Source organism: Barbus barbus (genome assembly GCF_936440315.1).
Source record: "Barbus barbus genome assembly, chromosome: 30".
Classification (NCBI taxonomy): Eukaryota; Metazoa; Chordata; class Actinopteri; order Cypriniformes; family Cyprinidae; genus Barbus; species Barbus barbus.
The window spans coordinates 27,008,544-27,034,735 of record NC_136758.1 but is presented as its reverse complement, the minus strand read 5'-3'; the positions used below and the strand labels follow the sequence as shown (position 1 = coordinate 27,034,735).

The 26,192-nt window shown below is 34.7% G+C and overlaps 1 protein-coding gene across 1 annotated transcript in view; it reads left to right on the top strand.

Moving 5' to 3' along the window:
• Nucleotides 1-26,192, top strand: part of LOC306850224 (kelch-like protein 29) — a 122,055-nt gene that overhangs the window by 57,397 nt on the left and 38,466 nt on the right. Inside the window, exons 7-9 of the mRNA XM_079385733.1 lie at nucleotides 2,709-2,905; nucleotides 6,196-6,455; nucleotides 19,920-20,118. Coding sequence (XP_079241859.1) covers nucleotides 2,709-2,905; nucleotides 6,196-6,455; nucleotides 19,920-20,118 — 656 coding nt within the window. The remainder of the gene's footprint in view (nucleotides 1-2,708; nucleotides 2,906-6,195; nucleotides 6,456-19,919; nucleotides 20,119-26,192) is intronic.

Sequence of the window (26,192 nt, the reverse complement as noted above, 5' to 3'; positions counted from 1 at the left end):
TTTTAATATCTAGAATTTTAAAGACATTTTTCACCCAAAAATTAAAAATGGACAGTTTGCTCACGCCAAGGTCCACATGAGTGTGTGACATCAGATTTGGAGAAATGTGTCATTTCATCACTTGCTCAGCAATGGATCCTCTGCAGTGAATGGGTGCCGTCAGAATGAGAGTCCAAACAGCTGATAAAAACATCACAATAATTCACACCACTCCAGTCCATCAATTAACATCTTGTAAAGTAAAAAAGCCGCATGCTTGTAAGAAACAAATCTGTTATTAAAGCGTCTTTAACTTTAAACCATTGCTTCCAGCTAAAGTCCTCCTTCCATAAAATGCTTTCTCCAGTGAAAAAGTCATCTGGTTTGAATCTTAACTGGAGGGAAATCTGCACAAGTCAAGCACTGTTTATGAGTGAAAACAGTCCAAAACAGCTCTAAACAAATACTGTATGTGGGTGGATTTTGAAGGGAGAGGATAACAGGAGATGGACTTTTCCAGTGGAGGAAGCATTATTATGGATTATGGATTTACAGTGTATTTTGGCCAGAAGCAATGGTTTGAAGTTAAAACATCTTAATGATGGATTTTCTTACAAACACGCAGCTTTTGGCTTCACAAGACGTTAATTGATGGACTGGACTGGAGTGGTGTGGATGTTTTTATCAGCTGTTTGGACTCTCATTCTGACGGCACCCATTCACTGCAGAGGATCCGTTGCTGAGCAAGTGATGCAATGCTACATTTCTCCAAATCTGATGAAGAAACAAACTCATCTACATCTTGGATGGCCCGAGGTTGAGCACATTTTCAGCAAATTTTCATTTTTGGGTGAACTATTCCTTTAAACACGTTGTGATTTGAGGAAATGTCATTTGTTATGCTAAAATACTTTATCTCAGTTTTGGTGTAGCATGAAATTGCACCCATTTTACTCTGCTTATATGATGCATTTTAAAACACAAGTCGATCAGGCAAAAGCGTTTGTCCTCCAGAAACGCGTGCGAACACCCTTCACATTTTCTTACCCTAAAGCAGGTTTTTTTCTTTTCACAATTTCATTTGCTGCTGATAGTGACTCAGAAATTACACACTTCACCTTTAATGCACGTGTCTCGAGTAGAATAGAAGTGTAAGCCGAGGCAGAAGAGAGGTTATCATCATTATTATTATTTCCACCTCACTGCCATGTCTACGTGGTCGTCCATTAATGGAACATCATTATGAGCTTTTGTTTCTCCAGACACCTTTGTCTTTTTGCAGTGTCCCTGGTAATTGAGGTTTATAGGTTCAATGTCTAAAGACACGCACCCAAACAATGGCAAAACCAAAACCGTGCTACGTCCTTCTGCCAATCAGCCCTCAGCAGATACGCTAAGCCAGCAGCCCTCTTCTAGAGAGCAGCTCATCTCAGCAGCCAAGCAATCTGCACTTTCCATATGCCTTTAAACATGTATTATGCATGAAAATGCATAGCAGCTCACTCAGGTTTTCCCTCAAGCTGCTGTAGAGAAACGCACAGGCTTGACTTTGAGTCACACTCACTGAACAGCTTTAGTTGATGCTCTTCCAAATGAGTCCATCTCACTTTGTGCTGCTTGATAGGTTTTTAATTGTTTCTTAAAGGAGTAGTTCACTCAAAAACGAACGATTATTTAATCAGCCTCATGTTGTTCAGTATGCTGTTTTTTCGGTGTAAAATTATTGTTAACTCTTTATGCGGTGATACATATATTATATTATAATATTATATTATATACTATAGTAGTGACCCTGTCAAACTCCAAAAAAGACCATAAGAAACGCCTTAAGTATTCTATACAGCTATATTCAAGTCTTCTGAAGCGGTGTTATTTCAGTATTATTTATTAACTATTATAGTGTTTATTAATATTTCAAATTAGCTTTAATGTTTACATTTTCAGTTTTCTTTTTAATTAATTTAATTTTGAGTTTTTAGTAACTTGAGCTAAAATTAAAACGAAAACAAAAGATATTTTGTTGTGTTTTTGTCTTTTGTAGTATTTGTATTTGATTTGAATTAAATTTTATTTATTTATTTATTTATTCAACTTTTATTTTTTTACATTTTATAGCATATTTTCTAGTCATTTAAAAAAATATTATTATTTTTAATTTGTTTCATCTAATATTTCAGCTTTATTTCCGTTTAGAAAAATATTTTTTATTAGTTTTAGTTAATAATAACAAAACTGTTCTGAAGTCATATGATAGAGTTATGTGAGGAACAGACCAAAAGTCAAGTTGTTATACACTGAAAAATAAAATCAGTTTTTTTATTAGCTTTTATTTTTTACATTTTCATTTTATTTTAGTTTACACTTTTTGTAGCTAAAACTAAAATTAAATTGAAAAATAATAATAATAAAAATGTAATGTGTATTTGTTTTATTTAGGTTTAATGTTTATTTAATTTTAGCGTAAATTTGATTTCAGTTAGTTGCTAAGACAGCGTTTCTAATTTTATTTTTTTTGTTTAAATTGTAAATTTTTTCATCTATATTTGTATTTTAACAGTGTTGTTAACAATAGCAACACTGTTCTGAAGTCTATAGACATTTGTGAGAGGAAGAGACCAAAAGTGAATTTGTTATACACTGAAAATACACCCCCCCCCCCCCTCCCCCTTCACTGCTAGTTGAAATTGAGACACAAGCTGCGGGTTTAACCTTCTTCACACTGTGTCCAGGTTATCGGGAGAGAAGAGAAACGGTGAGAAGATGCAGCTGACAATGAGCAACATCAGTTCAGATGTTCTGGAGCTTCTCCTTGAGTTTGTATACACCGGCTCCCTCATTATCGACTCGGCCAACGCCAAGACCTTACTGGAGGCGGCCAACAAGTTCCAGTTCAACACTTTCTGCAAAGTCTGTGTCTCCTTCCTCGGTAAGAACCTGGCAGATGAAATGTTTCCCCACACATTTAATCAAAATCGTGCAAGTAATTCAGTCACTAAATTGCATGCATTTAATACAACACTGTATGCATTAGTTTCAATTTGAGACAAATTGCACAGTAAAACTTGTCCCATCATGTCTGGTCAGAGAGAGAATTAAAAAAACAGTCATGCAAAACTGCTTTTGGTGCAAGTAACCTTGAGTAACATTGTAAGAGGACCTCAGGAAAGAAATGCTGCAGGAAATGCAGAATATGATTGTAGTTCTCAATCTCTCATGGACAAATTATGGTAATTGGGTTTCTAATGAACTTGTTTTTGTAGGTACTCTAAAAACTTGGAGTAATTTACTGGAACTTCATGGTGAAGCCGTGAGGGAATACGCTCATTATTCATTCTGTCCGCATCTCGCTCTCTTTTTGGATTCTGTTTCCCCTTTCAGAGCTGGAGGCTTGTGTTATGTTGATTGACACACTCGCACAACACACACTCGCACACACACACACAAACACACGCTCTGCTGTGGACTGAAGTGAATCAGAAATACAGTTGCTCATTACAGCAGTGGTAATGACTTGCGCGCTGGTTGCGAATCAGACATCTTGATGGTTGATATGCAGTAATTTCTAGTAATCTGAATACTTGTCGTAATATTTTACTGAGATATTGCACAAGGAGCCAGACTCGGAGGATTCAGTCCATACATATTTTAGCATGTAGATCCTGTCGGGCGGCTCGGCACCATTCAGGACTGAATTGAGAATACGGTTTACATGTCAATTCAGCTGCACAATTTGAATTGAGATGCTAGCAGGATGCTGGATTAAGGTTTGAATTTGATCTGGAAATTGAAATAGAATGAAGGAATTCATGCTGAAAGAGTAGTTTGTATTAGTGGTTTTAAAATTATGCTTTTCAGCACGAATTACTTGTGTGTGTGTGTGTGTGTGTGTGTAGATATTCATAGTTTATTAATTGTATATTTGTTCATTAATATTATTTATTAATATTTTTTTCAAAACTATTTATATTTAAATATATTTCTTAATATTTATTACTATGCCTATTTATACATATACTGTATATATATATATCGGTATCGATATAACATTTTTTGAACGATACCCAGCCCTAAATTTCTTTTTCTTTTTCTTTCTTTACTGAGCTTCTTATTTATATATTTATTAATGTGTAAATAAAAATAATTACACATTATTAGTCAAAGTTAATGATAATTATTGCACAAAAAATAATTTAAATAGAACAACAATTAAAATCATGTTCTAAATGTAGTTTTCATAGAAATGTTACTTTTCAGCATGAATGACACCATAAACATACGTCACAAAATATGATATATTTACGTAAAAATTGTTGCTATTTAAGATGTTTGAACTCCCACCTGTAAAATTTGGTTACTTTATGTATATTTCACAATTATTTAATAACTTTCAGATATCTATCTATCTATCTATCTACAAATTTATTTTGAACCTTTACATATATAAAATGCTTATATAAATTTGTGCAACTATTTATTTATTTTATTAATTAGTATGCCTTTATAAAGGAGAATAAATAGGCATTGTAATTCATTAGTGATTTTTGGTTATAGAATGCAGTTGTCACTTTTATAAATAATTGAACCGCACTTTGACTAACTAGTGACAAAGTGAGTTGTTCCACTATATTTGACAGCACTTAACTGACTTGAGTAATCGAAATGCTTTCTGACACTGTCGTGAATTATGCCCTTTTTACATTTGCTGTTAATAAGGCAGGTGCGAGGAATGTGAATAATGAGTTTAGCTTCAGAATCAAAAAGTGGATGTCGGTCGCTTTGACAGCTCTGGTTTGTGCTTCTCTTCCCATGAACCCCTGGGATCCGGAGCTTATTAATCTATCAGCACCTCAACACCTATGAAATGACATTCTCTCCTGTAGGGATCCGCTGGAGTGCTCCGTCTACTTCAGTATACAAAAGTTAGAAATGAAAAGTCGAAATGCGCAAGACTGACTTGATATGCTCTTGTTAGCGTGACCGCTTCAGATAAGCGATATATGACACTTGAATGCGTATGAAAAGTGAATTCTCTCCAAAAGAGATTCTTCTTCAAGATTTCATCAACGGGAAATAGTTTTGAGTTCTTACAGTCAAGATGGTGCATTGAAATATTTGGTAATAGAAATCGAAGTATGTTACGCTTTCATAAGTGCGTGAGCTTTCATTACACGTAATTGTGTTTTGAGTGCAGGGAGACGTGTATGAGTGGAGTTTTATCCAAAGCTCGTCATATACTGTATGCTTGATTTAATGCAGAAAGAATAATGCTCACACCTGCAATTTCACCCACAGCTCTATACTTTTGTAGCTAATGCAGCCTACAATTGTAGTAAATTAATAGTAATACAGATTGCACAATAATATGAAATAATGTTAAGAAATTAAATGCACAATATATACCAACGCATCATTATCCAAATAAAACCTGAAAATGCATTGCATAAAGTAAAATGCATATGTTTTACAATATATGTCATACAATATATGATGTTATAAATCTCATAATGTTTATTTCTGATATTATTTTATATTTATAAAAATCATTTATAACATTTTCGTAATAATAAAGTATATATTATAAATATAATAAAAAAACATAAATACATTGAATACAAATGTTTATTATATAATATGTTTTTATTATTTATATTTATTTTATTTTATTTATTTTCATGCATTCAGCAGATGCTTTTATCCCTTTTATTTCACATATCAGTTCTTGGCCAATGACCTACTGCTTGCATATTAATATTAGAATAGGATACTATTTATTTATATATTGTATTATATTTATTATATTTGTTTTATTATTATTCCTGTGTAATATTTATTTACAAAAACTGTTTGTATTTACAACATTTTTATTTGTTATGATTGAAGTAAAAAGGATAGTATATGGGTTTAATTTTGACTTGAAGCCAAAACTTCTGTTCTGATGTAGTAAGTGCAAGTTTAGCAGTGGTTTGTTTGTTGACCTTCCATGCAGTAGAAAAGGTCTGTGTCTGTCTGGAAGAATCAAAGTCCCCGGTGAGCCTCCTGCCCTCGCCCAATCGATTCCCATACTTGGGTATTTTTCCCACTAGCTGCTTGAGATATTACACTCGTCTTTTCCACAGCAACACACTTGGATAAGTTTAATCTTCCCAACACCTCTCATTGTTAGTGCGTTCGAGGTTTGTTTCCCAGCTCATGTGCGTACGTGTGTGTCTCTCGCAGAGAAACAGCTGACAGCCGCTAACTGTCTGGGAGTGTTGGCCATGGCCGAGGCGATGCAGTGCACCGAGCTCCACAACATGGCAAAGGCCTTCGCCCTGCAGAACTTCCCCGACGTGGCTGGTCAGGACGAGATCCTCAACATTTCCAAAGAAGACCTGGTCAGTTACATGTCCAACGACAGCCTGAACACGAAAGCAGAGGAGCTGGTCTACGAGACGGTCATCAAATGGATTAAAAAGGAGCCCAGCAGCCGAGTGCAGGTAGGAGAGCAGAGTTAATCACGCTGGTTTGGTTGGTGGTCATGTATAAATACACTAGAGCTGCTCCGTATTGATTCTGGAGATCTGGTTTCTTGCATAATGTCCCTGGATAGAGAAGTTGTTCATCAAATGCACTGCATGGGAATTTCAATGCAGCTACTTCTCCTAAAGTTTTGGACCTTTTTTGTGGCCTCTTGTTTTTTTAAACAACCCCAATTTATCAGTTTATCAAAGCCAGTCTTGTCAGTCTGTGAACATTCAAAGTATTTTGGATATATCTAGTAGAGAAGTACAGTAGTGTGCAGAAGTTTTAGTGTCATTAGATTATATTATATCATTTATTTATTTTTACAAAATTGATGCTTTTATTCGGCAAGGATGCATTATATTTAGCATAATTGACAGTAAGGTCATTTATAATGTTACTGAAAAAGTGCTGTTTTTTTTTTACTTTCTATTCATCAGAGATGAATAAAATAATGTATCACAGTTTCCACAAAAATATTGGGCAGCACAACTGATTTTAGCGTTGATCATAATCAGAAATGTATCTTGAGTATCAAATCAGCATATTAGAGTGATTTCTGAAGGATCGTGTGACACTGAAGACTGGAGTAATGTTGCTGAAAATTCAACTTTGCATCACAGGAATATCATATACATTTTTATCATATAAATGCTAATGAGCTTAACAGAGTTCTTTAATACAATCTTATTGGTCCCTCATTTTTGAATGGTAGTTAAATACATATACATTTGTGGTGAACGTGAAGAGCTTAAAGGAATAGTTCACACAAAAATGAAAATTAGCCAAAGATTTCCTCACTCTCAGGGCATCCTAGGCATGTCTGACATTCCTCTTTCAGACGAATGCATTCGAAGTTATATTCCACACTGTCCTGTCTGTTCCGATCTGTATAATTGCTGTGAATGGTGCCCCTGTTTCTGAATCCGAAAAAAAAAAAGTATCCATCCACCACAAAACTACTCCACACGGCTCCGGGGTGTTAATAAAGTACTTCTGAAGTGAAACGATGCATTAGTTTAAGAAAAATGTAGATTCTGAAAGCTTTATAAACTGAAATGTGCAGCTTCCGGTCTCTCAAGCAGGTGCGTTCACAACAAGGCTGTCGAGCATGTGACGTAGGCGTATTGAAATCTCCTTGCTACGTTTCTGGACCTTGATTGTGTCTGGACCCTTGCTGTCTATGGAGGGTCTCAGAGATGAGATTTCATCAAAAATGTCTTAATTTGTGTTCCGAAGATGAACGGAGGTCTTACAGGTTTGGAACAACATGAGGGTGAATGATTAATGACAGAATTTTCATTTTTGGGTGAACTATCCCTTTAAACCCTTTTTTTCGGATTCAGAAACAGGGGCACCATTCACTGCAATTATACAGATCGGAACAGACAGGACAGTGTGGAATATAACTCCAAATGTGTTCGTCTGAAAGAGAAATGTCAGTAAATCTTTGGCTAATTTTCATTTTTGTGTGAAAAATCCCTTTAATCGGCTGATTTATTTGGCGTTTTTGGAGTTCAAACTCTAAATGTGCATCAAGGTAGATCTCTAAGATTGAGCAGTCTTCAAATATATGAATAGTCAGCTCTTAGTCCCAGAATAAGAGAGTGAAATGTAAACCATTGCCTCATCTGCCCATGTGCTTAAGCAGAACATCATCCTATGTGTTAAAGCTGGACCTTTCATTGTTATACAGCACACTGAGGTGTGTGTTTGGAGCTTCCGTGACCAGAGGAGTTTCAGAGCAGCTCTGATTTGAAAAAATAAAGGAGTAAAAACATCACATGTTCGCTATCTGTTGGACAGAATTGTGAGATTAAATCACTGGTTTGTGTCAATTTCGGGAAATGTGCTTCTTTCCTGAGAAATGGTTCTTTTTTCCCTTTGAGGTGCAGTAGACTTTACTGATGTTCGTATCTGTGTGAGCGTTCAGAGCGGGTCTGAAAAGAGTCCTGGTAATACGGCAGATGAAACATCATGATGCGGTGCTCACGCCGAGCGTGTGAGGAGATTACCATCCGGAGAACGTGCCGTCATTTCCTTGCGTTAAATCTACTAAAAGCCACTCGATTACACGCTCTTCTGTAGGAGAAAGGAGAGGAACGGACTGAACGGGAGGCGTATCATCTCGCTCCAGCTGCACATCAGAGCTTCAACCCAAATGCAGGCCAAGATGTTACTTCTCCTTACAAAAGGTTAATGTAGTTAAAAAAGAAAGAAAGCCAGTAATCAACAAAAATCTGTTTCAGACCGCCATGGCTCTTTTACAAAAATCTAGTGCGCATTTAAAGGATTACTTGTGTTCCTGACATGAAGTTTGTGCCAAAAGATAAAATAATTAAATAATAAAGTATGGAAGCTTTTTCCCCAATGAAATAATAAAAAATTACTAAAATTTAGATACTTTGTATATCAAAATTCTTACTTTTTTCTTGCAATTCTTAGTTTATATCGCACAATTCTAAGAAAAAGATTTGAATTGTGAGATATTTACTTGCTTGTCTGAATTATAAGGATAAATCACAAGCGTCTTTTTTTTTTATCCTATCACAGAAATTATGTAAACTTAGTTTATAACTTGTAAAAAAAAAGTCAGAATTGTAGGATAACTCAACATATAAAGAAAAAAATTAAAAAATCAGAATTGCAATAGTTGAGCCTGCAGTTACGAGTTTATATCTTGCAAATGTGAGATTTAAACTCACAATTAAGAAAAAGCCCAAATTGTGAGATATAAACTTGCAATTGCGTGAAAATGTCAGAATTGTGAGATAAACAGTTGCAATTACCTTTTTTATTCCTTTGCAGAAAACCAGTTTTATACTGAAAGTATTGCAAATAAATTTTGTCATCTAAATAAAAATGACTTTTTACATATTATTTGTTGGTTATATGTATTTTTTGTGTATTACAATAACACTATAACAACTCACTGTGAGTTGGGACAGAGCCCAAGCCTCAAAGTCTTAAAGTTTGATGAACATGAGGTTTTCTCTGGTGTTGTAGCGCTCACTGGTTTCTATCAGTTAAGAGGCACGTGTTACATAAGCACACCGCTAAAGGGTGTATTTTAAGTTCTAAACAGTCAGCAGTAGTTGACGGCATATGCTCTGCTAATTAAGATCAGCATTGGTTGCATTATTTAAATGTCAGCAGATGAAGCTGTGCTTTTAGCAGTTTGTGGTGTCAGACTTGAAATGTGGGAAGTGCAGTGTTAGGGAGCTATTTTGAAACGAGCTTGATTATTTAAAGTCATTAAATTACAGTCAAGATACTCAAACATTTTTTTAGAGGAAATAACAACTATATACACACTTATTAAAGCATATTAAATTAAAAAATTTAAAATCTAAAAAAAACAATTTAAATTGGAATATTTAACAATATTACTGTTTTACTGTATTTTTGATCAAATAAGTGCATATATATAGGTAAAAAAAATAAAAATATTCATGGAAGACCGTTATTGTAATCATTTAACTTAAATTTCACAAAATTATGACTATTTATACACGCACATTTTTTATTCATTTATTTATTTGCTTCTAGTATACATATTATATATTGCACTCCAGACAGATGTTACTCCCCAGTACACTGGGACTAAACTCCTCCGGCATATGTCTATTAAATAAATTTGCTTCTTTCGAAGTGTGCGAGCCAATTGAGCTGAGTGTTTGGAGTGCGTGAAGCATCGCTGTGAAACTAGATCAGATGGCACGAGAAGGAAGCGGCAGAGATTGATGCAGTGACCTTATGTTTATTTGGCCCTGCACTGACTCCATTGAGAAGGAACTGGATAGGAAATCAATCTGAATTCAGGCTGAAATGAGTTCCTCTACTTCACGCTGTTCCCCTGGGGTTTAGCCTATGAAATCACAAATCCAGCATGGCACTGAAGCAGAACTTTGGGGGGAAAAACACTCTTTCTTTATTTACAGTCTTTTCGCTCTCTCTGTCTCTGTCTTTATTTTCTGCTCTTTTATTCTACGTATCGAACAGTTTCTCCTCAGTTTGACAGAGCAGTATATAAATCACACGCTGTAACTTTACAGCCTTCGTGGACTTATTCTAAATATGGAAACGCTGAATACAGTCCGACTATTGTAATGTACTGTAAGTGGATGGGAAATGAAAAGCGTTTTATGCTCTAAACGCTCCATCGTTTTAGAAGAGCCTCGGGGTGTTGGATAAGATACCGTATCTGAACGCCATTAAAACAATTAAGTTTTTTCATGAATGTTGGCTTCTGTTTCCCAAAGCTAATTGCTCTTTTATGAGCGACTTTGTTCTTTTTATGCCATAATTAACATCGGTTAGCAGGTTCACATAATTCAGCATCGGTTTGAAACGCACTGGAATTAAATCAGCCTAAGAGGCGTGATCTAATGAATATGTTGGGGGGGGGTTTTATTTTAATAAATTGTGAATCTGTAATATTATCCTGCAGCGTTTGTGTTGTAGTTCTCAAATCATGTACTAAAGTGATGCATCATTTTTACCATTAAACAGGTGAAAAATCAGAGACTCGAGGCATTAACAAGCTCTATGTAAGGATATTACAGATTCTCAATTTATTATTGCTTAGGACACATCTGCAGTGTTTGTGCTCCAGATATGATGAATTACGAAAAAAATATTCCTCAAATCATGTACTTTTGAAAAAAAGTGTCGTCTCAGTGAATGTATTGATTAATTGACCAATTGATGCATGCACTTATTTTTGACGTAATTGATATTTTATTAGTTAATTGTGCTACATTTTCCTGAAAAGAATGTCCATAGTATATATGTAAGAAGCTGTACAATCCTTTTCTTTTTCAATAAATTGAGAGTCTGTAGTATTAATCTGCAGCATTTGTGCTCCTAACATGAGTGATTTCTCAAACCGTGTAAACCACAGTCAGGATGTTTTTGTTGTTTATGTCAGGCTGGTTTTGTGTGTTCGGGTGAGGTCAGCACGAGCTCTGTCGGATCAGTCGTTTTAATGATGCTCTCTCTCAGGTCTCAGGTGTTCTCTGGTGTTGTCTCAGTAGATTGGCTCACAGCGGGACGTTTCATCTCACAGAGAGCTGCTGAACTCTGCTACTGTGTTGACTTCCCTCTGATTCTGATTGTCAGCTTTACTGGGGTTGAATCCAGCGTTGCACCGAATGCTTTGGATTAGATGCTGTGTGTCTCGTGTTGAAGGCTGTTCTCATGTCCACTGTGTATGCAAACCAATTGAAAAGCTTTTGAAATGCATAGTGCACATTATAATAATAATGCATAATATAATGTGCTATTTAAATGATTTAAATGCCATTATATTATTTTTATTACATTCACATTTATATTCACTTATGCATTTATTTTTGCACTTATTTATGGTTTAATGTTGTGCATTTATTTATCATGCATGCATATAATAACTGATATTATAGAAATCAATGTGCTACATTTTTTAAAAAAGTAAAAAATTAAACAATATATATGCAAACTATAATTTTATGTATTTATTCATGCATTTATTTAATGCATTTATGCATTGCTATTTTCTGCATTTACTTATGTTTAATTATTTATACATTCATATTCTGAGCATTTCTTTTTAATGCACTTATTTATTTGTGTAATTTATGAATTTGTATGCATTCATGAATTTATTTATGCATGAATGACGTAACAGGTTATAGGAGTGAATGTACTGCATTTTCATGTCAAAATGTAAAAATATATCTGCAAAATATAATTGCTTTATTCCTTTCTTTTTGTTTATGGGGTGAAATAAGTTTTTTATTTATAAAATGTATTTTATTGTATTTTATTTATTTTTTGGCAGTTTCTGTGGCATTCATTGAACAGGAAATAGTTTAAGATCCAAACGCGGTAATAATGTCATGAAAATTAAGTCATGAAAGCTAGAAGACAAAGCCTGCTTTTGTAGATTAATTATAATGCTTGAAATAAAATAATACATGGACGTTTGAATAGTACCTTCATTAAATTTAATGCAAGTTTAATGCGAGTTATTTTAGCCTGTGCTTGCAGCTCTGAGGTGGGTTTTTTTATTCCTCATTACACATTTCTTTCTCCTTTTCTACATTTCTTGCGTCCTACTAGAAATCACAACTTTGTCACCCAAACAAGCCGGCGCTGTTGGTGAGAAAGAGTGAGTTGTGTTTTTGTGTGGACTGAAGGATTAGCGTTCTCTGTATTGTGGAAGTTCACCAGACAGATTACAGCAAAAATACAAAATCAATTCAATGCACTTTTAAACATCAAGTCATAAAGAAAGAGCTTCTGGACCCTTGGAACTGGAGAAAGGGTCATTGTCAGCACTGGACACTATTCTCAGGAGGTCAAGACAAGCGGTTAGAAGTTTTGATTTAATTGACCCTTTTGGGATGGACGGGTATAAATATGTATAACCTGTCAATATTTCTACCGTTTTGGCCATTTTTAAATGGCTTCTTTAAAGTGCTTTAAGACATTTCCTGCTTTGGTGCTGTGTAGTCACCCATAAACTTGGTGCAATCTTGATTTATCGCCCAAGAGAATGGGGTCAGTCTGGTACTGAAGAACCTTTTGAACTCTGTAATTCTTATAAAAAGCATATATGCAAACGAAAAAGGACTACATGCACAATCGTGGCCTCTTGATTCACTTCAGGGTTTATCCAAAGGTCAGCATTACAAAAAGTCAGAACAGAAAATAGATATAAAAGCTGAAATATAATATATGTTTAAATAAATCATTAATTTATTTCTTTAAGCATTTATATAAAAATAATTTAGCAGTTTTTTTAGAAATATATTTCCGTCAGGCTCGCTTTATTTTATTTTATTTAAACATAATTTCAATCAATTTATATCTATCATTGTCTAAAAATATATTTTCTTTGAGCTCAAGCACTTAATCTTTTTTAATTAATTTTATTTAAATTTTAAATTTTTATTTAAACTTGTTGTATTTATTTGTTTATTATTATTATCATATTTAAACATACAACTAATCTTTAAACAAGCTTATAATTTAATAACTTTATTTCTATAATCATTTCTATAGAAAAGGGTTTAACAGACTTTCAGAGATGTGTTTTCTTCAAGACCAGGCACTATTTTATATTATTTTATTTTATTTAACATTATGTTTATAGAACATAATTTTGATCAATTTATCATTTTTGCGTTTAAGTGTTCTGTGCAGTTGGACAGATCACAGCTTTAGTAAAGGTTTGTGGTGTGTATCCGGCAGCTCTTGCTCCGGTCTGGCCTGTGTGCTGACTCTAGTTTACCGTGAAATGCAATTGCTGAGTATTGCGACGAAGGCTGTTTTCCCAGGTCATTTTTCACCGTGAGCCGCAGACTCGTGCTTTATCTCAGCACACAGGCATCATTAGAGATGACGCTGTCCGGCTGCAGCGCCGCTGACTGTTGTGCCGTGCCGGGATACGCATCTCTCCGTATATTCCACAGAGAGAAAAGTGTTTCTTGGACATGCTTAATCTGTCTTCTTTTCAGCGCGCCGACGCTCCCCATCCATCAAACGGAGCTCACAGTGGCTGCGCGTCAGTCTGCCATCCCGCGCAGGATTCTGCTTTCTGTCTCCCCTCCTGTTATCTAATATATTTTTAATGCATGACTGTCTTTGTGTGTATGTAGCTCTCTCTCACTTCTCTTTCTGTGTTTCTTTATCAAACCGCTGTGCCCTCAAGCTCAGAAACACAAGCAAGAAATCTCCCTGAATTTTCACTTTCTATTAGCATCTGTGCTCAGAGAGCCGCTCGGCTTCGTGATTTATGGCTCTGATAGAGAAATTTTATATTTACAAGCAGCAAAATAAACATTGCAAATTTGATTCCAGCATGTTACGGCCTGCCTTGGGGATGGCTGTTTATTATATGTCTGGAGGAAAACGTGAAGAGCACAGCGAGCGTGTCTGGCCATGAAATGAAATATTAGAGATTATTGTCATGTCAGGAGGCCGTCTTTTCGGGGGGAGGTGGTGGGGTTTTGCCATTTGTTTGTTTTTGGTTTGTTTCTGTCTTTTCTGTTTGTCTGTGCCCTGATGGAGTCAAGTGGAAACAGACTTTTGACTTTCATCATACTGTAAAATTTGGACAGGACTAGACAGAAACCTTGATCCCCAAATTAGTTGTGCTTTTGCATGCTCTTTAAAGATGGTATGTCTTGAATATATATATATTAAATGATAGAGACCAGTAATAATAATAATAATAATAATTGTATTAATTATATTTATTTTATTTATTAAAATAATTTTATTTGATTATTTATTTATTAATTTTATTGCATTACATTGTAGTCTAAGATGTATTTTTTCAGATTTCATTTTTTGTTTTTTTGAATTGGGCTTTGCTTATCTAACGCCTTACACCGATCTTATACATATCTTCCTCTTGAGAATGAATGGCTGTAAAGTTGAGTAATTATGCCAACGATAGCTTAGTAAGTGTTTGCCTGTGATCACTGCTGTTTCCTGTAAAACATAGTGTAAACTGCTGCTAAGTGCCTAAAACTTGAAAAGTTTTGATTCTATGAACCTCACAGACTTGATCAACCAGAATCAAGCATTCCAGGCTGATATTTTTTATATTTTAGAGAACAGATTTTTTTTATGTCTTGCCGTGATTTGTCTTTTCATCAGCTAGAGAGAAAGAAAGAGACAATGTGAAGTCGCTTCCTCCTCTAAATGGGAATATCTGTCAAATGTATTGAATCAGAAACCTGTGGCTGACTCATGTTGGAGTTTTTACTTGTCGGAGATCAATAGCAATTTGATGAGTAACAAACACGCAGCTGTCTGTTCTGATGTGTTCAAATGTAGCTGTTCTGTGAGGACACATCGGTGAAGTGCCACAACACTATTTCAGATTGACAGATGCCTTGTGATGCATGTGAATATATACGGACAGGATGTGGTGTTTCACATCAGCTCTTTTTTTTGTCTTGCCAGCTCTAAAGTAGCATCCAAACTTTAGAATGAATCTATCCATCTGTTAAACACCCTTTATTATGAGCAAAATGCATCTGCATGCATACTATCTCCAGAGGTTTGATTGCTCTAGAAGCAATACAACAGTTTTGCACAACAAAACCACATTTCCCATCACAAGTAAAGCGTGAAAAACACGTCTAATCGCTCTTCATTCTGTTGTATCTTCCCGTGATTGTCGGGAAGTGATAAACAGGCTAATGCATGCATTTCATCCCATCCGGAATCACTTGTGCACATCATATACTGTAGATCAGATATGTTTGCACTGAAAGCATCCATGTTTTCTGACCTTGCATTTATGTTTTTACTCAGCGTTCAGCCGGCTGATGATTCATCTTTTGGCCCAGTAAAGCTACGGTTTGTGCTGTCTTAATCTGGTATTCAGCGTGCCATAGTCTGGCTCCCTCATGGCATGACATTATTGCAGATACGCTCAGGCGAGTGGTGAGCAGAGCTGCATTTGGATTCCTAGATCATTCAGTCGATAAGTCTTGATTGCCTGAGCAGTGGAGGGAATGGTTGTAATCCTGAGGGATTTCTTCGGCGGCCATGCTGCCTCTAGATTGCATGAAACGCCTTTTTCAGATACCATTTTTCATTTTTTTGATCCATTCTCGTGCCACGACTGGTGTTGAGTCCCTACCTGAAATGCCAGATTGATAAACTGTCTGAAAGTGACGGTGCAGATTTTTCCAGTCTCACTGGGGACTTTAGTAAAATGCCACCAGTAAATCTCTGACCTTTCTTCCTTTCTGGTTGGAAATACTGCACATTCTCGCATGCAGATGTGGTTTGTTCGAAACGAATGGTCCTTTTGAAATGAATCATCGTGAGAAAGTGACGGTGAGCCACACCAGATGTCGTCCGTGTCTTTTTATGTTGACAATCCCGCTGGAGATATAGTGGACAACGAGCAATGGCACGTTGGGATTGTTCACCATGGAAACCCGGTGTTGATCGAGCCTAAAAAAGCAGCGTTTGGAAAGGATAACCTGAACGTCAAGCTGTTCACACGGCCTGTTATCAAACAAATAAAAACTGACCAGCTCTGATAACACTGGGGATCATGGTGTGATTGTTGACCAGATGCATAATGTGGGTTTAACAGCTGCATGGATATGGCTATATGTCCAAACTGAACACATGTCTGTTTACTTATGCTTTACTTTGAATTAATTGCACTGCATTATTTATTTGCTTGTTTGTTCTATAGTTTGTTTGTTTTATTTAATTTAATTGAATTGTTTGTTCTTTTAATTAATTCATTCATTATTAAATATATTTATTTGTTTGTTAATTCATTAATTTATCATTCCATTTTATTCATTCATACTAATTTATTTAATTGATAATTAATTTATAATATTTTATTTATATTAATATTATTAATATAAATAGCATATTATAAATATATTTCAAATATTATTATTTAGTTTCGATTTAAATACAAAATATTTGTTTATTATTTAATAAATTAATTTAGTCTTTCGTTTGTTCTTTAATTCATTCATTTACTCATTCATTCATTTATAATTTATTTGAATTAATACAATTTTTATTAAACGTACATATACTTTGTTTGTCTGTTTGCTCTGTAATTAATGTATTCATTTTTTTGTTCTTAGAATAATACATGAATTAATGTATGTATTCTATTCTATTCATTCATTCATTCATAGTTTAAATTAATTTGTTTTATTTCCTTTAATACATTTTTATTAATTTTATGAATATATTTAATTTTATTGATCTTAATAATATAATCATTATTAAAGTATAAATACATTGAAAATACATTTCAAAGGTTATTAGCTGATGTAATTTACATAATTCAAATGTTATATAAATTTAATTAAACACACAAATGATTTAATTACCTTTCTCCTTATTTTCTTTAATTTTCATTTCATTTTCACATTCACTTTTAAATGATTTTAACATTACTTTTAGCCTGCCTGTGTTCAATTCAATTCATGTTTATTTGTATGGTGCTTTTCAGTAAATTGTACAGTAAAAATCATCCAGTTAGTTTTGGATTTTGCTGAAGTCCAGCTATGTATTCAAACAAATGGTCAACACTATTAACGGCAATGATTACATATTGCGATCAAACTTATAGCAAAATTTGGTAGTTTTGTATGTTGGTTCAGGGTTGGCATCATCTGAGGTCATCTGAGGGGTTAACACCCAAATTTTTGTCTGTAGAGGAAGTAACAGTGCATCTGAGAAATTCTGTGTACTGTTTTTTTGGTCCAAAAAGTAATATCTCTGTCTTATCCGAATTTAATAGGAGAAAATTATTGGTCGTCCAATCTTTTACGTTTTTAACACACTCTGTTATAAAGTTGAGTTTCATCAGCATAACAATGGAAACTAATCCCGTATTTTCTAGTAATATTACCAAGGGTCAACATGTATATTGAAATACTGAAAATAACAACGGGCCTAAGACCGATCCTTGTGGCACTCCATACTTTACTGGTGTTAATTGAGATGATTCCCCGTTTCAATAAAAGTGATAACAGACGGACAGGTAGGGTCACCTTAAAGTCTGCCCTTGGATACCCATATAGTTTTGTAATTGATCTCTGAGTATGTCATGATCTATAGTGTCAAATGCAGCACTAAGATCAAGTAAAACTAGTGAAATTAAGTTTCTGTACTATGATGGGGGCCTGAAACCTGACTCAAATTCTTCATAGTTATCATTTTTTTGCAGGAAGTAGCACAATTGAGCAGACACAACTTTTTCTCAAATTTTAGACATGAACGGATATTTGACATGGGTCTGTAATTTACCAGTTCATTAGGATCTAGTTGTGGTTTCTTAATAAGAGGCTTAATAACTGCCAAATTTAAGGTTTTGGGATGTGACCTAGATATAATGACGAGTTAATAATACTGAGAAGTGATTCTTCTGCTACAGGTACACTCAAAAAAATTATTTTCCAACACTGTTCAGTTTATTTAAAAAAATAATTTTCATTTAACACAATTATGTTAGGTTTCCCATTTATACAATTGCATTGTGCTAAACTGACTTGAAACAGTTGCGTTTTGACTCAACTCAATATTTTCAATTTGAAGGAACATAAATTATTTTACTTTTGTAACTAGGAAGTGGATTTCCCCTTCCCATCATGCTTTGCACGGCTGGATAAGGAGAGTAAATCTTGAAATAAAATGTTATTTCAGGCATTTTTATTAAGATGATAACATTGTGAGACTTGTTAATGTTTAATGCTCTTTTATGTTTGTATTTAAAAGAGTTTCTGGTATGTTAGTGTTTTTGGGGGGTTACCATTGTGGTAAAGTGTAGAGCATGTGCTTGGGTTGAGGACCTGCTAATGCTTACATGAAGTAAAGTTGTTTAAATTTTTAGAAAACAACTACGGGCATACCACAGATGTACCAATACCATGTTTTGCTATGCCTAGCAAGTTGGATAATGCCTAAAATTAAATAAATTCAGCAATAATTTATTCGTGTAGAAGGATCTCTGCCTGATTATAATTAAACTTCATCAGTGTATCACTTTCATTTAAACTATATGTGATCATATTGAGTTGGCCCGACTCAATAACATTTCATGGCATGAATTAGTTTTTTATGAGTTGGGGCTACACATATTTATTGGATGGAAATCCTGCCCTTAATTAAATTGAGTTCATTCAATGAATAATTTTTTAGTAGGAATGACAAAAAAAAAATTTTGTAGTCTTCACTGAAGGAATTTAAGTTTATACAACGAGATTACAGCAAATAATTTCAAACAAATTAGATTTTGTTGGAAAAATGTAATTAAATTTCGTGGAAAAGTTTACCATAATTTTTTTAAGTTCATTCAACAACTTTTTTTTTTGAGTGTAACAACTACTGTATGTCTGTTCAATTACCGTTCCGTATGAAATGTTATACAAACTTGTTAAACTTATATAACTTATTCAGTTTCTGACAGTGTTTGTTGAATGTTAATCAACTGAAAATGGAAAAAAGAACATGTTTAACTTCCAGCTCTGATATTCAGACTTGTTTTGATGTTTGTGTTGTTTGACGTTAGCAGAGGTTGTTTGTCTCAGATTAATGTGTATCAGTATCTATTTATTATTTACTGGCACATCTGTGCTTGTAATAGGCATCTTCACACAGCATCCCTTGGATCTCTGTTGGAAGACAGTTTTTTTTGTTGTTGTTATTTAGGAAGCTAATTTGTAAACACAAATGCATCATTACAAATTTTTCCATGAATTTTTTTAATCTTAATTATCGAGAGGTTTTTTTTTTTTTTGGTCATTAAAAATAATAATGCATTAAGGCATGAGGCCATCCGTAATGGTAATTTACCACAGTTAAGAGAGCGTAATGCACAAAGCTAACTCACATTTTCTCTTTATTTCTGTCTTCCTGCTCATTTCTTTCTTTCTGTCCTCTGTTTCCAGCATGTGTCTGAGCTGTTGGCGGTGGTACGGCTTCCGTTCATCCATCCCAGCTACCTGCTGAACGTGGTGGACAACGAGGAGCTGATCAAATCTTCAGAGGCCTGCAGGGACCTAGTGAACGAAGCCAAGCGCTACCACATGCTGCCACATGCCCGCCAAGAGATGCAGACGCCCAGAACTCGCCCACGACTGTCTGCCGGTACATTGTTCAGCATGGCTTATAGTCTCTTCAAGATTAGTATGATCCTTGCGGTGAACATCAGACACACTGGTGCTGCTCTGAGCTGCATTTCTGTGAGTTTGTTTCTTCATGGGAACAGATTTGGAGAAATTCAGCATTCAATCGCTTGCTCACCAATGGATCCTCTGCAGTGAATGGGTGCCATCAGAATGAGAGTCCAGACAGCTGTTGAAAACATAACAATAATCCACAAGTAATCCACACCACTCCAGTCCATCAATCAATGTATTGTAAAGCCAAAAGCTGTGAGTTCGTGAGAAACAAATCCATCATTAAGATGTTTTTAACTTCAAACCATTACTTCTGGGCAAAATAGTCCATAATCCATAATATTGCATCCTTCAGTGAAAAAGTCATCTCACTTGAATCAGGAGTGAAATATGTATAGATTGATCACCATTTACAATCGAACACAGTCCAAAAGTATTTTAAACAAATATATTTGTGGATTTTGATGAGAGAGACAACAGGAGATGGACTTTTTTACTGGAAAGTCAGTAAAAAATCATTGTGAGCAAGTGAGGGAATGCTGAATTTCTCCAAATCTGATAAAGAAACAAACTCGTCTGCATCTTGGATGGCCTGAGGATAAGTAAACTTTAAGATATCTTCATTTATGGGTGAAATATTCCTTTAACTCATCAAATTTTATTATATGTGGTCGTGACTTGTACACTCTGGTTAGTAGCTGGTATTTATGTATGCTGTGCACTAGGGCTCCTTTTGCATGCGATATTGTGTATTTTAGCATAGCCAGGACTGTTTTATAACAATGCAGTGCACAGATATAGAAGCAGCAGCAGTGTGCTGGATAGAAATCCGTCCTGATGCGGTGTGACAGAGCGCTGTTGAGCGGAGCGTCTGGAATAGAGCCACAGCGCTGTCAGAGAGCTGCCAAAGCGAGCGTCAGCCGCGTCCGTCAGCACACCTGCGCCTCTTATTACTGAGCTTTAGCCAGTGGGTAAATTTCACCTGTGTGTACTTAAGACAAGCTGTGCTGAAATTATCACACCCAACGACCCAGTTCACCGCTGACCATGGGGCTTTAACATTTTCTACATTCATTATTACATAAAGAGTTATTATATAAAGAGTCAGAAACGGAAATCTGTTTTGATTCGTCTTTTGTTGTTGCTTTTGAATAGCACTGTTCTTTTTGAAAGCGCCACAGTGTTTACACCTTTCAATGGAGTCCAAAAATGAGTTGAATGCCGCACTTATTATGTAGGTTGGGATACAAGAAAGTATTTTAAAATGGAACAAAAAATAAAACACCAAATCTGAGCTAAAGCCGCAGCTTTACTGTAAAATGACAAAAAAATGTAAGTGTTTCAAGCAGCGTGACATTTTGCCATTTTGAATTACTGTAGCCTATGCAGCGAGGCTGTTTTAACATGCAGTGAGTTTTTTTTTGCAGTTTTTTAACATGGACAAAATAAAACACTTCACCTTTAGAGAACTTGCTTTTCTAGGTGGATGAAGTTTTATATCAGCAGCACCCATCCAAGTGGAAAGAACTAGGTTTATTTTGTTGTTTGGTCATGACATGACACAAAAGACTGGTTATTGTCATGCTGTAACGTAGTTTGTAAATGCTGCAATTATAATTGTGAAACAGTGTGATTGTTGCATATTTTAAATGTTTATTTCCAGTGCCGACGCTTTCCATTATTAGTGCATTTACTGTGAACGCAAGTCTTTTGTCAGTTGAATTATTATCTGAAATCATTCACAGCTCATTTTTGTCACATAATTCAAAATACAATCCAAGAGATGCAATTATGCTGCAATTATGTACACTGAAGACTGAAAATTCTGCTTTGCATCACAGGAATAAATTGCATATTACAATTATTCACATAGAAAAATGCTATTTTAAATTCTAATAATATTTCACAATATTACTATTTTTACTGTAGTTTTGATCAAATAGATGCAGCCTTGGTGAGCAGAAAAGACTTCTTTTAAAACCCAAACTTAATTTGATCAGTATTGTGTTTTTGTTTGTTTTTTAATGTTTAACAACAACAACAAAAAAGTAGAATGGGGCTTGATTTTTATCCTTTTGGGATTTATTAGATCATGAAAATTCAAGGATTTTTGATGTCATATGAAAAGAAAAGTCATTTTACAGGTGATAAATTGCATTTTGAAGAAAGGTTGTATTTTATTTTTCTTTAATCAGAAATCATGTGTTAAGAAATGAAATAGACTAATGCTAAATGCTACATGCTACAAAGCTTCTTTTCTAAATATGTTTGAAGGGTCTTGGGGAAAATCTAAATTCAGAAAGCTCCTTGAATTCTTTTCATGTCATAATCCATTACTGTGTTTTCGAGCGGGGCAGAGGTGGGGCGATCAGCGGCGGACCTCCTGCTGCTTGAGTCTCTAATGCCACAGTCAGCACGAAGACCCTGAGCGCTGCGGGGTCCCATACTCCACGGGAGATCATGAGGCTGGCTGAAGGGCACGGACCCCGGGCCCTGATCCCAGCCACGCTGCAATAACACAAGATGAGAGAGGCGCTCTTGAGTTTGAAACATATTGAGTTTTCCCTCAATAAACTAATCCTCGTTTGCTGTTTATTTACAGTAAGTTATGTTTAAGATTGAGATAGTATGAAGAGATCTAGAATATGGTCATGCATTAATATACGCTTTATAAATACTAATAAACATCCAATAGGCTAGTAATATGCATGCTAACAAGCAACTAGTAAATAGTGTTCCCTAATCTGTGTTCCCTAAAGTGATCAAAATTATTCATTATTTTTTACTGCATGAGAACATGTAGCAAGAGTAACTAAGGAGGCCGGGTTTTTGCGAAGGGTCAATTGCACATTAGCTTGTTTTACAGATTTACAACAAAAATTTGATCCAGTTTTCGCATTAGTCTGAACAAACAGCAGACAGACTGAATAAAATGTAAATCCACTGTCTGACAGCAGGTGGCACCTATGGGACAGCAGAAATAAAGCGATTTCCTGTAAATAAAGCAGCGCTGCGCTTATAAACACTAGTTTATTAGGCATTACACAGAGGAAAGATGAAAAGAAAATGCCATTGAAACTTTCACACATTCTTTCATGTAATTTCTCTCTCAGCACTCTGTTTTTAGTCATGGTTTCACACAAAACGAAACCTGCATGTTGCGTATGCGTGAGACTGTTACTAACAGTTTTTCAAATCGCGATAATCAAATACTTCTTTATTGATAATTAAAATAAGAAAGGGTAACACTAGCCGACAGGACTTTTTTACACTCGCGTATAAGCAGAAGCGTTGCTGCAGATAGTCAGGTACCTGCTGGAGGATGCTGTGATGCGGTTGATGGCGGAACATGAGCAGGGCTGTCGCATGGCGTTTGATTGATGCTGCTGCTGTAATGTAGTGAGGGTTTGTGGGAAGGGGGTTTTGTTTGTGGGGAGAAACGGGGGCTCTCATAACAGGAAGCTGTACTGGTGTGAAGTGGGAACGAAACCTGCAGTCGTGCAGCTGAATGAGCTGCCACACGAGCAGATGTTCGTGCCAATCAAATGCTTTTTTTCTTCTCTGGAAATGCCTGTGAACACGAGCTTGAGCAGGAATATCACGCTGCTGGTTGCGTCATATTAGCGTGCGTGTTTCAGCACACATGCATCTTATTCGCGATCCACTGCAGCACCGGTATAGAGCTGCATCATGAGTATTTAAATTATGTTATTGTCATTATTTTTAGCATAAATGTGTCTACTTTCTATGCAAATGAGACTTGTTATAGATTCCACCGTATTCACAACAGTCATTGCTTGGTGCTTTTACAGCCTGCAGAAAGCTAATTTATTAAAAAGAGATTCGTGTATTTTCATGTATTTGCTTAATAAAATACATGAAAGTAGCCTTTTTTAGCAGTTAAACTATAGTTAAAAGTAAACTATTGTCTCTTAAATTAAAAAGATATATTTGTATAAAATATATAACAAAAATATTTAAAAAATGTGTGTGTGTGTGTGTATATATATATATATATATATATATATATATATATATATATATATATATATATATATATATATATATATATATATATATATATATATTTTGTATATATATATATATATATATATCTCTATTATCTCTTATTTATATGTAATAAGTGCATGACTATACTATATAAAACAAATAAATTATAAATATTTTAATTTAGTGTGTGTGTGTGTGTGTGTGTGTGTGTGTGTGTACAAATTCAAATTGCATTCAGTATAGTTTTTTGTTTGTGTCCTTACATAATTCCTTTAGGGAATCTGGCACTAAAACAGACAGATACATTGAAATAAACGACATTATCAGCAGCTGCAATTCAGAGAGATGTATACAGTGTGTGCTATGAGTCTTTGTTCATTTTATTGAATAACTGTAATGAAAAGAATTGCACAGAGACAATAAAAGTCCACAGAGATCATTCATTTTTGTATTTCAGGATCCTTTGAAATCAAAGGCAAGAGTATTTTTAAACCTTTTTTAAGATGCGAACAATGACATTTAATTTTCTGCCGTTACAGAGGCCTGAACCTTTCTGCACCGATCCACTGTTTCTTTTATTTATTCATTTTTCAAGACGATGTATGTCATGAATTTTAATTTGGATGATAAGATCGTGTTGGGTACTTTCAGCTAGTACAGAATAACGGAGCCTGAAGCCTTTGTCATGCCAGCGAGTCTGTACTTTTATTTAAATAGAAATATACTTGTAACTTTGCTGATAGCGCTCTGGATCTTTTCTGTCAGTCTGTGTTGAGTCACGCCTCATTTTTAGTAGGGAACATTTCTTATCTCCCCAAAATTGTCATGTTTTTGACTCGGAGGCTATTATTTTTTCCTTGTTATATCCCTTTTACTTATGAAATGTTTTCTCGCTACCTCTTTGTGATATTCCTTTTTCCATTTTCTTTTGTCTTTTTTGTGTTTGTGTCAGAATAAAATGAATTACAGAATGAAAGGCCCGTGATGTGGCATAAGCAGTCGGTGTAGAGACTTCATGCGCTGTAGAGAGGAAAGCACATTCATAATTGATCAGAAAACAGCTTCTGTTTGTTGATAATTTCGCTCTGAACAAAAACTGCTCTTTTAAATGTATTGTTTGGTTGTTGAACTTGCATGTCAAAAAGTACACTGTTGGCTTCTGTCTGCTTCATATTTACTGCATTAAGCTCCAGTTATTCATCACATGGCCTTATAAACCCTTGTACATACAATACCGGTCAAAAGTGTAAGTCTAATGTTTTTTTTAAATGAGTCTCTTCTGCTCAGAAAAGCTGCTTTTTTTTATCAGAAATACATAAAATCAGTATTTTTGTGAAATATTATTACAATTTTAAATATCTGTGTTCTATCTGAAAATATTTTAAAATGTAATTTATTTCTGTGATGCAAAGCTGAATTTTCAGCATCATTACACCAGTCCTAAGTGTCACACGATCCTTCAGAAATCATTCTAATATGCTTTTTCGCTGTTCAAGAATTATTATTAATGTTGAAAACAGTTGTCCTGCTTCATATGTTTGTGGAAACTATGATAAGTTTGGGGTAAGTAAGATTTATATAAATTAAAGAAGGAAATGATTACTTTAATTCAGCAAGGACACATTAAATCGAACAAAAGTGACAGTAATTACATTTATAATGTTACAAAAGATTTCTATAATGCCTTCATATAATTGGTTTCCACAAAAATGTGAAGCATCACAAATGTTTTCAACATTGATTATAATCAGAAATTCAAATCAGCATATTATTATGATTTCTGAAGGATCATGTGACACTGAAGACTGGAGTAATGATGCTGAAAATACAACTTTGACTCGGAAATAAATTACATTTTAACATATATTCACATAGAAAACAACTATTTTAAATTGTAATAATATTTCAAAATTTTTGATTAAATAAATGCAGCCTTACCTTATCACTAATTTCAAAAATATAAAAAAACTTCATTATTATCCAAACTTTTGACTGCTAGTGTAAATCGCAGTCACCCATTATAACCATCAC